The sequence below is a fragment of the Sprattus sprattus genome (assembly GCF_963457725.1).
Source record: "Sprattus sprattus genome assembly, chromosome: 3".
Classification (NCBI taxonomy): Eukaryota; Metazoa; Chordata; class Actinopteri; order Clupeiformes; family Clupeidae; genus Sprattus; species Sprattus sprattus.
The window spans coordinates 34793388-34808365 of NC_137922.1; the positions used below are offsets into that span (position 1 = coordinate 34793388).

Below are 14978 nucleotides of genomic sequence, written 5' to 3' on the forward strand. Positions count from 1 at the left end.
TCACACAAACACACAAACACACACACACACACACACACACACACACACACACACACACACACACACACACACACACACACACACACACACACACACACACACACACACACACACACACACACACACACCTCACATCAATCATATAATTTGTTTGTTGTTTCTTTTTGTGCATATCATTGACTGTTTTTGTGTGTTTTTCCCACATGCATTTATTAATCATTAACTGAAGCATTTTTTCAACAGCAGACTACCCAGCACCAACAGCAGAAGTGCTAGGAGATGAGCTAGCGTCACCATCTGCGGTCATCGAAACTCAGAGCACCCTCTCTGGTGTGGAGGGTGAACTCGGTATGAGTGCCCTCCTGGATCTTGTTCTATTCTGTTACACCCTGTGTCTGTTCTTTAGGTTGTTTGACGTTAACTGAGGTTTATTTCGAAGCAGAGTATCTAGAGCAAGCAGCAGAAGAGACACAGTATGAGCTAGCATCCCCATCTGACATCATTGAGATTGAGTACGCCCATTCTGGTGTGGAGGGGGAACTAGGTATGATGGTCCGGCTAACACAAGGTTTATCTTTCAAGAGTACATTTTTTACTTTGGTTTGGAATGGCTTGCTTGATCTTTTTTTTCAGAGATTCTGCTCTTGTGTTATATGCATTTAACTTGGCTTTGTGCTTTTAAGGTAAACTCAGATTTGGAACTAAAGTTGCCTGGCTTCATTTACTCCTATTGGAATGCCATTTGCCAATGCCAATTTACCTCCTTAATTTGCCTTCTAATTATATTTTCTTGTTTTTATTTGAATGTACCTTTGCTTCTGATATTAACATCCCTTGCAGTTTCAGTTTGTCATGGAAGTGTTTGGGGATTTGCTTTCTGTTTGCTTGCCTTGCTATCCACACACACACACACACACACACACACACACACACACACACACACACACACACACACACACACACACACACACACACACACACTCACACACACACACACGCATTCGCACTTCTCTTCTAATAAAGCATTTATTTTATAGAGGAGTCCCAGGAGCCCATATCAGAGGAAGCTGAAGATGGAAATGTGTCAGTGTCTGAGCTCACTGAAGCTGAGATTGCCCCCTCTGGTGAGGAGGGGGAGTGCGGTATGGCTCTTTGCACCTGCTGCTCTTATTGTTTCTTTCCTCTGAAAATAATCTATGAGTTGAAATTCTTTACTGCGTGTCTAATGCTTACAAGCATGTTTTTGTTGGTGTGACTTTCTGCTTACGTAGCAGTGGACCCTGGAAAGGAACTGGCTCTGATCCATGTCAATTCAGGGCCAGATTTCTTCCAGAATCTGCTCCCTTTTAGGCGTGTTTCACGTGGCTTTGATGTTATAATGTATACAATTTGTTTTTCATATTAAGAGGACAGTTAAGTGGCTTATGGACTAACACCTTTTCCTTTCCTTTAATGTATTAAAAAAACATTTTTTAATTAAATAATAATATTATAAATAAATATAAATATAAATAATGTATTTTCATCTCTGATAACACTTTAGTGATGGTAATCAATAATATCCTTCATCTCACCTTGAAACAGGAGAGGATAGTCTGCCTGAACAGGTAGTCTTGCACGAAAAATGAATGATACTTTTGTTTTTGGTCTCATACTCAGACTACTAGATGGACGAGGCAAGGGTGGTGTGAATTGCGTAAAATGAACGGCACACTCATTCCCTGCTGTTGCTGGTTCCCATTCAAATACAGAATAGTCTGGAATGTTTGATAACCTGCCCTCACTTTCTTTGCTCGGCTTATGCTGTGTGTGTGTGTGTGTGTGTGTGTGTGTGTGTGTGTGTGTGTGTGTGTGTGTGTGTGTGTGTGTACAAAGAACGCTTTGTGCTTTGCGTAGACTTTGATGCAGAATACAGTTGGAAATATAGCTTCTTGTGTGCATCCAAGGCCGAAAGGGGTTCAGCTTTCCTCTTTTATACTTTGCGCAGTGCTGTGGTCAGTATACATATGGCTGTCTAATACACTAACTCTATTTTGTGTTCCATTTCAGCAAGTGGAGAAACCATGGCTGCCTCTACAACAGGTAAATAATTTAATGCAGAACCACTACTGAAAACTGTGCACTCTCACCACATAAGAGTAGGTTCACTGCTCATTAGTGGGTTTAATTACATTATGTTACGGGCACAGAATGGGATTTTGTTTTACTCAAAAGAGGCATTTCAAAGCACACAAGATGGACTCCTCTGATGCCCCTTCACAGTGTAATTACCCTCACCTTCATCATCATGTGTGTGTGTTTTTGTCATCTCAAAGAAACATGGATCCATTCAGTTTGGTCTCCATTTTGTTTCGTACTTCCTGATTTCCATTACTGGGATTTATTTTTCTTTTAATTTGTCTTCATTGATGCTTTTTTCATGCTGCTTTCAGTTCTTGTACTTGAGTTGTAAAAAGGCCAGCAAGTCATTGCATTGCCTTGATATGTTTTTTGTTTGTGGACCTCTCTGAGCGATGCATTATCTCCTCATTTTCTCTGGGTTTTCTTTTGATTGGCACCTGTTGAATGCTAGTCAGTGGAGCCTCAGAATGTGCCAGATGTATTTTTTGCCTACTAACCCAGTAAAGGAACTGACACAGGAGAGGTGTCTCTTTCTTTACTGGACCACAGAGTTTTTAAGATCTGCACATGCTGCCTCTCTCCCTTAAACTGTGCAGCCTCACTCTTTTATAGACGAGATAGGGTGTCATTATGATTCTGCTTTTTGAAAACACCCAGAGGATCCCAGTGGCCAGGGACTCCTTGCTGGGGGCCTGATGGCTTTTATTAGCGCTGGAGCTGGGGAGAGAGGAGGGAGTCGCACGGAGAGAGACTCAGCCTGTCCCCCACGAGTAGGGGGGGTCATGCTGCCCCCTTTGACCTACAGCTCTGCTGCGGAGCCAGGATGCGAACGGGGTGCGACTGGTGCGGAGCGCTTTCCCAGCTGTGACGAGGAGAAGGATGAGGACATGTTGAGGAGCAGCTGGCCGGCGGGGCCCGCTCACCCGCTGCACCGCCCGCTCTCCCTCAGCCCCGACCGCGCCCGCAGTCTCTCCCTGGAGAGCGAGCCGCCCTCGTCCTTCCTGGTGCGCAGCGCCGCCCTGGAGGACCTAACAGCGTTTGGTGAGAGCCTCCTGGAGGTGGAGGAGCTCCGGGGTGCCTCCGCTGCCATCGTCACCTCCATCTCCGGTGTCAGTGAGGGCCGGCTGTTTGGTTACGGGGAGCAGAGCGCAGCACATGGGGGACGTCAAATCTCCCCTGAGAGGGAGAGGAGATCAGCACCTAATCCATCCGGAAGTCCCTCGTTGAGTGCCAGCTCCGGCTTGGGAAGGACCCCCCAGCTGGACGGGAACTCTGGAAGCCCTTGGGGGAAACAGCTGCAGGGCAAAGGTCCCATTTTCCCATCCCCACCGCCCAGCACAGACTCCTCCCCACTGGGGCCAGCGGAGCGAGAGAGAGTGGTGCAGAGACCTCATGGAGATGATGGTGGACAAAGCTTCCACTCAGACTCTAGTGACCCTCAAGGGAAGGGGAGGCCAGTCGGTAAGGGTGGTGATGCTAAGGGCTCTGAGAAGAAAGAAAATGGAGCTTCTTCTCCACTCCTGGAGAGAGTGTCGCAAAGCTCCCCGGCCAGAAAATCATACGTTCCGGTCGCTCAGTTCAAAGGTCTGTTGTGTTACGCGCACTAAAATTCCCGTCCCGTCTTCTTAGTCAAAGCTCTCTGTCCCATTCAGTTTTTTCTTCCCACACTTTTTTCTGTTACAGCGTCGCTAAGCTGTGAAGCACTCTATCTTCCCTGTTTAATCCGGACCCTGCAAATCAGTGCTGGGTCATGGCAAAGGCCAAGTTGCTTTTTTTTTTTTCATTGTGTTCTCTCTGCCTTTCTCTCTAATCAGATCTGTCTTATCTCTCTTGGTCTTGCAGCCTTGTTTGGGATTGAATTAATCCAGTTTTGCTGGCCATGTTTCCACACGTCCTGTCTGCATGTCATTGCGCATGTGTGCACTGTTTGTGTGTGCGTGTGTGAATGTGAGTGTTAGTGTGAGTGTGTGTGTGTGTGTGAGTCACATCACCATCATCGTAGAGGAGTTTACTGGGTCACCACTGTTTCAGCTTACATGCACGTGTGCACACACACACACACACACACACACACACACACACACACACACACACACACAGACAGACACACACACACACACACACAGATTTTATGGATTTGTTGTTTTGTGAAAGCTCATATTTAAGGTTTTAGACTAATATTATAAACATGATCAGTTTTATCCCTCAATAATCAAGATGAATCTGTTTTCTGTAAAGTCAGAGCAAAACCAAATTATCAAACATGCCAAATTCCAAGTAATATTCTTAATTTGTTTCTGTTGCCATTTTTGTCTGTTGGAACTCACCCTTTAAATGCATGCACTGTGTCCCTCTCTCGCTTACAGCTCAACCCAAGGCTGACAACGACGCTGACAAACGGGTAGGTGACAGCAGCTGGTGTCGTCCATTTTCTCTGTGCCATCCCTAATGGAAAAATCACTCCTGGTCATAATGTATTGACAAAACATCCTCTCCACAAATTTCCTGTCTACCCACTCAACCACAACTACAACTTATTATTCTCCATTATCAGCTTTAATTTTGTCCTGTGTATGTGCATTCCTTTATATGTTCACCTTTTTCTTTCACCCCCCCCCCCCCCCCCACTCCACTTCGGCCCACAAAGACCACACAACCGCCCCATGCCAAAGCTAGACCATCCTCCCTTAAAAGACCCTCTGCAGTTACCCAATCCCTCAGACGGAAACCCCAGACCCCTCCCTCTAGCAGGCGCCCCCCAGCTCCCTCCAAGCCCCCCAGCTCTGGGCCCAGAGAGAGCAGGCCTAGGGTGAGTATGGCAGTGCTGGCATCCACCTGCTTACCGCTCCCCAGATTAACCAGTGGGGGAAAGATCCTAATCCAAGCGCATGTTGTACTGACCTAAAGAGAAGACGAGTCAAGTGGATCACAACCTTATTATTGGGAACCTTTGGCAACGACGGCCAAGACCATAGGTAGTGTCTGAATGGTCATCAAAATAAAGGCGTAGGCTTTAAATCTACGTAGCTCAGTGTAGGTAAGCCATTACTGTGAATAAACGGCAGACAGTAGTGCAGTTGTTTATAATCACAAGTCATTGAAACGGGAAGACACTTTTGCCCTGCTCTGTCTCAACGTCTACAGCACCCATGTTTTAAGTTTATAAAATTATTTATTTAATGCCTCCTCATACTAGCCTTAGGACTGAACTCCTACTAACCAATGCCCACTGCTTCTAGACCTGTCAATCAAGCACCCGCTCCCTCATTCTCTCCTCTTAATTCTACTCCATTGACTTATGCCTGTTGCCTGAGGAGCACATTGCATGTTTCTGTCATTTATGTGGTTATGGTAAAAAAAACTGTAAGCATATTATGATTCTTTTTTTTTGCCTGCAGGCTCCTGGCGCGAGGCCCCATGCTGCAGGCACTAAGATCCCAGCCATGGCACCAACTCAGTCGGGTAGTCAGTCTGGCTTTTTACCCCCATCACTACTACCAGTTTAACTGTCTGTAATAGTTACTGAGCTCTTCTTAGTCCAAGGAATATGAGCTAATTGGAATAACTTGACTGCAGAGTTCCCAGTACAAAGGAATGGTTCCCCTTCAGGGGTGTTCAACAATGATTGTACTTTAGTAGTGTAATACCCTTGACGTAGCTCTTAATCTTTGAGACTTTGCAGCAGAAAGTGCATTAATGTAATGGGCTTTTCTGCTTGTTTTCAGTCAATGGCAAAGCTGCTGCTGCCAAAGGTGGCAAAGGTAAATGACTCCAATGTAAAGAAAGTAAAGAAGCTCATTACAGACTATACTCGAATAAACTATAAAAATACATAAAATAATTTATAAAATACTATAAAACTATATACTAATACTGCCAAGTTTTTTAATTTAACTGAATAATTAGACCACTCTGCTTTAGGTCTTATATCGCTATACAGCTCGCTGTCATAGATATTTAGACACTGGCACCTTTTAAATAGACATAAGTAGGTATCTCCACATTATGTTGGTGAGGAGCCCTAGCAACACTGTGCCTGTGTAACCGTGCCCCTTGACCCCCACCAGACTCCCCCAAGACCCCCGAAGTGAGTGGGCACTCCAGCCCCGGCGACCCCAAATCCCCCGCCAGCAAAGCCCTGGGCGCCAAGTCACCCGCCTCCACTGGCAAGGAGATTAAGAAGGTGGCCGTGATCCGCTCCACACCCAAATCCCCTGGCTCACTCAAGAACCGCTCGCCCGCCCCCCTGGCTGCCGCCGCCCCGCTGCCTGACCTCAAGGGGGTCAAGTCCAAGATTGGCTCCACAGCCAACCTCAAGCACCAGCCAGGCGGAGGACAGGTAAACACTTTTCTCTCTAACTCGCGCTCGCTCTCTCTCTGTCTGTCTCTCTCTCGCTCTCTTTCTCTTTCTCTGTCTCTCTCTCTCTCGCTCTCTCTCTCTCTCTCTCTTTCTTCAGTCCATATGTGAATCATTTGAATGAGGCTTGCCTTCTGAGGTGTCTTTGAAGTTCGTCTCAGAGAAAGGGAGAGCCCCTGTAATGAAAGCAGCATAAATGGGGTCTATCATGTGGAGGCTTGTTAGTTTAGTCTGTGCACCAATAAAGCAACATCATGTAACCATTGCCTCCTGTCTGTTTAGAACAGCAAGAGATTCTTTGTAGTTTAACTTCACAACACATCATAGGAGCTGACAGTTAGTGAGCAGCTGCTTTTATCTTAAACCACTTCTACTGTTGTAAAGGTAGACATTTTGTTACGTTTAAGAAAGAAGGTTTTCTGGGTGGCTGTTGGCCTCAATAAGCTATGGAACTGTAGGGGTTAGGGCTATTATTATTTATAGTGCCCTTGAAAGAGGATGTTAGCTGTAGTTCAGTCATACAGTGCAAAGGGGGCTTAAGTGAATGAATAGAGTCCAGAGCACACAGTTTGAAATGGTCTCCATGCTTTCCAAGTAGGCCCTCTCATTTGGTTTCTTTACAATATGGCTTTAAATGTATTATGATCAAAACTAGTTATGCTTTGTATTAACTTGTCATCTATATTACTTAATTTCAGTGGTATTAAATGTTCATCAGTTATCTTGAAGTGTATTCGGTATGTAGACAGTATAACCAGGGTTGTGGAGTAACTAGTTACATCTAACAGAGTTGCGTTATTAAATAAAAAAAAAAATCTGTAACAGTTCCTGAGAATTTTTTTTTAAATTGAATTACAGTTACTAATCAAAATGTTGACGGTTACGAAGGGGTTACATCTGAATATATTATTTTCATTCTGTTACTTTGCAAATTTTCGCCGTCTAGACAGGTGCCATTCATGTGGCAGTATGCACTTAAATTTTTAGCGTTGTTTTTGATTGCGTCTCTTGTCTTAATTTGCACTTATTGTTAGTTACATTTCTTTGATGAGATAAACAATATAGTAACATTACTTATTACATATTTAACAGGGTAACTAGCTATCTATTTTCATTGACTAGTAACCGGTTACATGTCAAAAGTAACCTACCAAACCTTGAGTATAATTGAAACATATATGAAATAGTTTTTATCAATTGTTTGCCGTCTGAATGTCTCTTTCGGTCTCTCTATCCCTTTCTATCTCTCTCCCCCTGTGCAATCTCAGTCTTCATTCCCTTCCATAGATGCAAACTGTAAGTCAAAACAGGTGAATTTGCTCTGTTAAAGAAAAGTGGTTCAGGAGGTAGAGGAGTCATTCAGCAAATCAGAAGATTGATAGTGCAATCCCTCCAGTGCCTAAGTGTCCTTGAACATGACACTGAGCCCCAAACCCCTCCTTATGTGCAGGTTGGCGCTTGCATGGCTGTGCGACTCTGCCATGAGCGAATGGGTAAATGTGTGAGGCGTAAACCTGTAAAGCACTTTGAGTGCTCTAATGAGTAGAAAAGCGCTATATGAATGCGGTCCATTTACAATTGTATTCATCTAGTCGTTCACAGGCGCGGGCTCTTGTGGGTCCCTTTCATAGTTAGTTTCAAGAGAACTTATCTCTTCTCCCCTACCCATTTCAGGTTCAGATATTTTATCAGAAGTTGGACTTTACTAATGTCCAGTCAAAGTGCGGCTCCAAAGACTTTGCGAGACATGTACCGGGAGGTGGAAATGTGAGTAACTATGGGTTGAACTCAATGCTGCCAGTCTTCCTTGAGTTATGACCATTGGTTCAACCCACCGAGTGCATCCGATATCCCCGTCCTCTTTCATGCTCGGCCTCACCACCCCAATGACCACTGCCTAGATCCTCACGAGAGCACCACTAACCATCCCCTTTCTGTTCCTTTTGGAGTTCTCTCACACAACCTCACTCTCTCACTTCCTCTCTCTCTTCCTCTGTCTCACTTTATTGGGGAGGTTACCAACAATTTCTACATTTCCAGGTGCAAATTCTTGATAAGAAGTTGGACTTCACTAATGTCCAGGCTAAGTGCGGATCCAAAGCCAATATGAGGCATGTGCCAGGAGGTGGAAATGTGAGTAACTATGGGAAACACTCACCACCTTCTTATTTAACTTCACTGTTCATTGTACCTTAAAGGTAATAGTTGAGGCCTTTCCTCTGATCTCTGAGCAATTCATGAAATCATGATAACAGGGGCAAATCACAGCTGAAATCCTTACCTATACATTGGTCTTGTTGACAAAGTATGTATTAAAGTAGGTGTGAAGTTAAATTACATGAAAACATTTTCCGGTGGTTCAAACATGACATTTCATCATTGAAATCCAGTGATATGGTCCAAGTGCGATGTGCAGTGATTTATTTCTGGCCCTCTTCTTCTCATCAGATCCAAATTCTGGATCAGAAGGTGGACTTCAGCGCTGTCCAGGCCAGGTGTGACTCCAAGGCCAACCTCAAGCATACTCCAGGAGGTGGCAGAGTAAGTAACTATGGGATGGACTCAGAACATCTTAGTACTGGATCTGTCTTGAGTAAATGGCATTTTAGTCGGTTCTTGTGATCACACATACTTTTTCATAGAAGGTCCAGCTGTTAGCTGTTAGCTACGTACAAAGAGGAAAAAAGTCTCTGGTCCTTTCTATAGCTATGATGCTACAAGTAATGGATTTGCTACTTTGGAAATACCAATCCATGAAGATGCAGTTGGTCCATATTATTTGGAAATGGAATTTAAATGGAAATATCTGGGAAATGTGGTTTGCAACGATCCAAACAACGCATGCCTGTATCAAGAATCTTGGATGATCAGATCCTCTCAAAGTAGGTCTGTGTATTTGTGATGCCAGTTTAAAAAAAAGGTACAACAAAGATTTCTGTGGACTGGCCAGTGGATTATCATTATTCATTATTTACTTTATTTTAGTGAACTAATACACAGTCATTGAGAGGGGACAAACAGAAAAATGTTTCTTCAATTTTTTTTACAGAATTATTTTGTGGAACCCACTTTGTTCCAGTGTGTCACACTCTTCTTACGCTGTTTGACACTAACATGAAGGTTCTTCTAGAAAAAGGCTCAAATAAAAAGAACCCTATTCTGATTTCGTTAATAATTTCTGGACATTAAAAACTGGAAAATCTTCATGGATGCTTGCTTGTAAGTTCTATGGATGTAATATTCACTCAGAAAGGTCACTTCTACAGGGAGAGACTTGACTGCTGTGTTACAGTGAATAGTAATGTAATTAAACCACAGTAACATCTCCTCATTACCTTCAGTGAAAATGCTCTCGTTATTTGTCCCTACGTTAGACAATGCTGCTTTGTCGACCTCAAGAGAACTCACCCGTTCCCCTACCTTTTACAGGTACAGATATTGGATGTGAAGGTGGACTTTAGTAATGTCCAGTCTAAGTGTGGCTCCAAAAACAATATCAAACATGTCCCGGGCGGTGGAAATGTGAGTAACTTACATGATGAAATCCGCACCCTAGAGTCTTGGTTGTCCATGGGTTATGACCATTCGCCCACCCCTCACCAGAAAACAGAAAACACTGAGAACAGAACCTACCCACCCCTCCTCAAAATGTTCTACCTAGCTCGAGCAAAGCCTCTGTGCTGAACATAATCTAGATCTTCAGTAAAGCACCATTCATTCTGTTGGTTTCTTTTCAAGTACTGTTGTCTTGAATGTAAAAGCAATATGTGATACTTTTATTCCTTTGCGATGATTTTTTTAAGTCTTTCCTTCTGCTAATATTTTAATTTTTTGTTTGCCTTGACACATTTTTTAATTTAAAAAAAAAGATAATTATTTTCTTTCTTTTCATTTCTTTGCTCTTACAGGTACAAGTTCTTGATAAGAAGATGGACTTCAGTAGTGTCCAGTCAAAGTGCGGCTCCAAAGTCAATATGAGACATGTACCGGGAGGTGGAAATGTGAGTAACTTTGGGATGAACGCAATGCTTCCGGTCTTGGTTCTTCCTTGAGTTATTGACCATTCGTAATTACCTCACCAGACGTACTCCAAATATCACATCTTTTGGTTGAGTGTCTTCCCTATACCACAGTTCAGACCCACCTGAACTAAGCACTTCGCACCCCACTCCCTCCTCTATTGATGTGTTTATCAGATAAGCCGATGACTATTCAGCTGTAGACATTTTGAAATTTCTTTCTAAATAATTATTAATAGTGAAATAGTGAAATATTGAAACACAGTTAAATAGTGAAACACAGTGGTAATCCAAAAATAATTTACCCCCAAAATGTAAAATTGAGCTAATTTCTATGCTAGCTATGGATGTCATTGACACTGAATCATTGCACTTCTTTGTAAATATCCCCATACTAGCTAGTGTATTCAAATTTCATATAGAAATGGTGCAGCAAACGGAGTAACTTCAGCATGACATTTTCTTCTTGGTTATTTCTGGAGTCATTGCCCCATTTTATCAGCTCTTATGTCCACTCTCCTTAAACATACCTGTTGGACCTTCACTGCACCAAGTGCTGCATGAAAAACAGAAATGTCCTTAACAGATGCTCAGCATCCAGTGAAACACCCAGGGGTGTAACCCAGGCTAAACCTTCTGTGTATTTGTGATGGATCACAGTAGTGAACGCTGGCTTCTTGTTTCTCACTCGCTCTCTCTCACTCTCTCTCTCTCTGGTTTAGTGATCCTTGTCAGCCGTTTGCTTCTCTTGAAGTGTAATTCTCTCCCTCCCCTCCCAACATCCCCTGTAATCTTTCAGGTTCAAATTGTTGAGCAGAAGTTGGACTTAAGTAGTGTGCAATCTAGGTGTGGATCCAAAGACAATATCAAACATGTGGCAGGAGGTGGAAATGTGAGTAACGGTAGCTGGAACCCCCTTTAGTCCTTGTCCTGTGTTGCCCTCCTCTACCAGAAGCAACTAACGCACGTCTTCCAGATACTCCTCTACCAAATACCTAACATTGTAGCAAAGTAAACCTACTGCATGAGAACTCCTAAACTCCTAATCCTCAAGTCAGTGGTGCAGTGTGACGTCTCCTCCTGTGTCACTTCCTGGAAGTCTCCAAACTCCCATAATTTCCCTCCAAAACATGTGCCGTCAAGACATGTTTTGCTTGTACTGCGAAAAATAATCATGGGTAAGTGGATCTGTCTAACAAAAGCTAGCATGTTATGTCTGTGGCCTTATAGTACCTGAAAAATCAAAGCCCAACCGCCTGACTGTTCGGTCCTCTCAGCAGACAGACATGGATTCCCCCCTCAATCTCAGAGTAGTGAACTCTCCCTATCTAAGTGTTCAGTCCTCACAGGAGACAGACATGGATTCCCCCCTCCATCCCAGAGTAGTGGACTCTTCCTTGTTTGCTCAGTCATTTCCTCTCAAAGACTTGCTACTAGTTGTTGAAATACCTATCATCTTCTCCAATGGACCAGTCACCAATCATTTAAATGTGTTGCAATAGAAAAAACGAAAGTCTTGTCCAGTGAGGTTGTATTTGTGCCCTTGGTTTTGCCCTTGTGGTTCAAAGTTCAAAGAGAGCTAATCGTTTCCCCGCCTTTTACAGGTACAGATATTGGATGAGAAGTTGGACTTTAGTAATGTCCAGTCAAAATGTGGCTCCAAAGACAATATCAAACATGTGCCCGGAGGTGGAAATGTGAGTAACTGTCGGAGGAACTCAGTGCATTGGCAGCATTGGTTCCTCCTTGAGTTATTACCATTTTTTGATTCCCTCACCAGTACTGCTTCCAATATCCCAATCCTTTCCCTCACTCAGCAGCCCTCAAGATACTGACCTCAGTCCACACCATATTATGCAGGGACGTGCACAGGAGGGGGCTAAAACTGCCCGTTTGCCCTCCTCGACTGAAGTTGCCCCCCCCCCCCCCCCCCCCCAGATAAAATAATCGCGAAATAAACATCCTTGGACCGGGGCGTGGCGGCGGTGGTTAGTGAGAGTTTGAAATTATATAGGCAAAATATGCGTCCAGGGGACGGGGCGTGGCAGCGGCGGTGACAAAAATTAACGTGTTACCCCTTTTTTCCAGGGCAGAGCAAATGCCCTTCAAAATTCCTGTGCACGTCCCTGATGTTATGCATACACCATGCACTAACTATCCCCTTCCATCCTTGCTCTTGACCCACCCCAAGGTGGTGAAACTATTTACCAATATGTTTTCCTTTTTAACGACAACATTTACATACTAGATCATGCTAATACTTTAAGACTATCCCCTAAAACACAATAAATAAACAAGTTTGTATGCTCACTGACTATGACATCCATTTTGAATCACTGCACATATTGTATCCCAAAACTAGGAAGTGAATTAACAGGGGGAAAAAAAGGAATTGGTGTGTAGGTGTACAGTATGTGTGATCAGCAACAGTTTCTCAGAACAGTCCTCACCACTTTCACAAAACCTAATTCACTGCCATGTATTAGAGTCCTTTAACTTCAACTGGAGGACACCCGTTTGTTTGCAATCTCTCCAGCCCTGAACAGAGCTGCTGTTGTCCTCGGACACCACTGGCTTGCTCGCTGCCTTTTGTAGCCAAACAGTTGGGGCCCCAGCAGAAGGATGACCTCACAGAAGAGAGATACTGAGACCTTTGTGTCCGCAGGCGCTAACAGAGGCCCCCGGACGGCTGTTTCTGTCAGCGATGAGGTCACCCAGTTGGGTGTGGTGTGACGGCTGGGTGTGGTGTTGGTGGTGGTGGTGGGATCAGGGGTGTTGGGGTGAGCTTGGGGTTATGGTTGGGTAGGAACCGAAAGGCCACACACTTTTTTCGCACGTCACGGTTGTTGTGGTGGCACTGCACTGTGAGTCGGCGTCGACTTGAAATAATTTCATTAGGATGTGCGAAACAACAGGGCAGATGGCTTCTTAACTGAGGAGTGCCGAAACAGCGCCTCCAGGGCCTGAAGCACTAGTCGATGAAGGCATTAAAAGCCTCTCCATATCAGCCCATCCCCCAGAGGGCACATTTCCTTGCGATCGAAGACTGTGTAAATGCTTTTAGTGTGCACCCCATCAGTGCCGGGTTCCATTAGTCGTGTGGCCACTCCACAATCATTAGGATAGAGAGTAAGCATGTATACTTGCATTTATGGAAGGCTTGGAAGTGCCGTGTCATGGTGGGAGTGAAGCATTTCGTTTGCTGTAGTCAGCATAACTGCCTGCTTACTTGTGTGATTTCTAACAGGGACAGTTCCCCCTCAACACCTTCTAACACACTGGATCGGGTGGTAACAGAAACCCTTAAAAGAAAATCAATGAATCAATGCAGTTTGCTATAGCCTTGTTGTTTGAAAACACACTTAGCATGTGCAGTGGTAGTGCACTAATCACTGATTACCCACCGAGTTTGTCTTGCTGTATAGTACGTTCTAGAGTGGCTTTAGTATGTTCCGTAAGCTTTTCTATTTCATAGAGAGTTGGTTATGACCCCATGGGGTTTAGTGTTCAGTCTGTTTGACTGAGTAGGTTCTACAGACAAGGTGGGCTTTCCCAGCATGCTCTGTGTTCACCCTGTCAGTTCCTAACGATTTGGACTCAATGCAACTATACTGTGTCGGTAAAAAAATATGTCCTCTGCTGTTTTGTTGTGTCCAGGTTCAAATTGTCCACAAGAAGATTGATTTGAGCAACGTGCAGTCAAAGTGTGGCTCTAAGGACAACATGAGCCACAGGCCAGGAGGAGGATCGAGGAGGGTGAGAGAATATGTCCACACACACACAAAGAAAACAAAACCGTACACCAAACTTCTTGGCTTAAGACTGTTTTTATGTTTTCAAATGAACTTGTTGGAAGTGTTGTGTATGTCCTCTGTCAGAGCAGAATATGTACCACATGCAACCGTGCAAACTGTGATTTAATGCAATAAGGTTTACAAAAAACTGAAATAGAATAAGGTTTCTGAAATTGAACAAGGCTCCTTTTCAATCCACATCCATTGGTATTCTTACAATAGACTATATAGTATGTAAGGTTCTGTAATGTAAATATAAAATGTTTATATGGCATTTTTCAAGAATGACTGGCATCTTTTACATTATCCCTTACATATGACATTTCCCTGTTTGCTTAAATCAGTCCCACCAGGATCTTGTGAGGGTTTGTTGTGACTGCCATGGCCCAAAGTAACTGAATTTACAGTAGACTTTGTGGGATATCTCAGAAATTGAGGTTAAAATTGCAGAGATTTTGAGTTAAATGTTATCTATTGCGAATAATGCTTTGCGTGTCAGTTTTTTGCGGAAATATTGCGTTAATAAGAGAAAATTACAACGCGGAAAACCCTTGAATTTGCGTGAAATTTCAGAAAACGCAAGATCACAAAATCCTGTAGGGACTGTTAAATGGATTTGATGGCAGAGTGATAAGCCTTCTCTTCTGGGACACTGTAGCTCAGAAGCTTCTAGATTATATGGCATGT

General features: G+C 43.7%; 1 protein-coding gene across 1 annotated transcript in view; it reads left to right on the top strand.

The window, feature by feature from the left end:
- Positions 1 to 14978, top strand: part of mapta (microtubule-associated protein tau a) — a 35288-nt gene that overhangs the window by 12184 nt on the left and 8126 nt on the right. The window contains exons 7-21 of the mRNA XM_080835039.1: positions 244 to 348; positions 443 to 544; positions 1038 to 1124; positions 2050 to 2082; positions 2779 to 3705; positions 4488 to 4522; positions 5520 to 5583; positions 5847 to 5882; positions 6189 to 6460; positions 8153 to 8245; positions 8519 to 8611; positions 8927 to 9019; positions 10387 to 10479; positions 11297 to 11389; positions 14155 to 14253. Of these exons, the coding sequence (XP_080691165.1) occupies positions 244 to 348; positions 443 to 544; positions 1038 to 1124; positions 2050 to 2082; positions 2779 to 3705; positions 4488 to 4522; positions 5520 to 5583; positions 5847 to 5882; positions 6189 to 6460; positions 8153 to 8245; positions 8519 to 8611; positions 8927 to 9019; positions 10387 to 10479; positions 11297 to 11389; positions 14155 to 14253 (2225 nt within the window). The remainder of the gene's footprint in view (positions 1 to 243; positions 349 to 442; positions 545 to 1037; positions 1125 to 2049; positions 2083 to 2778; positions 3706 to 4487; positions 4523 to 5519; positions 5584 to 5846; positions 5883 to 6188; positions 6461 to 8152; positions 8246 to 8518; positions 8612 to 8926; positions 9020 to 10386; positions 10480 to 11296; positions 11390 to 14154; positions 14254 to 14978) is intronic.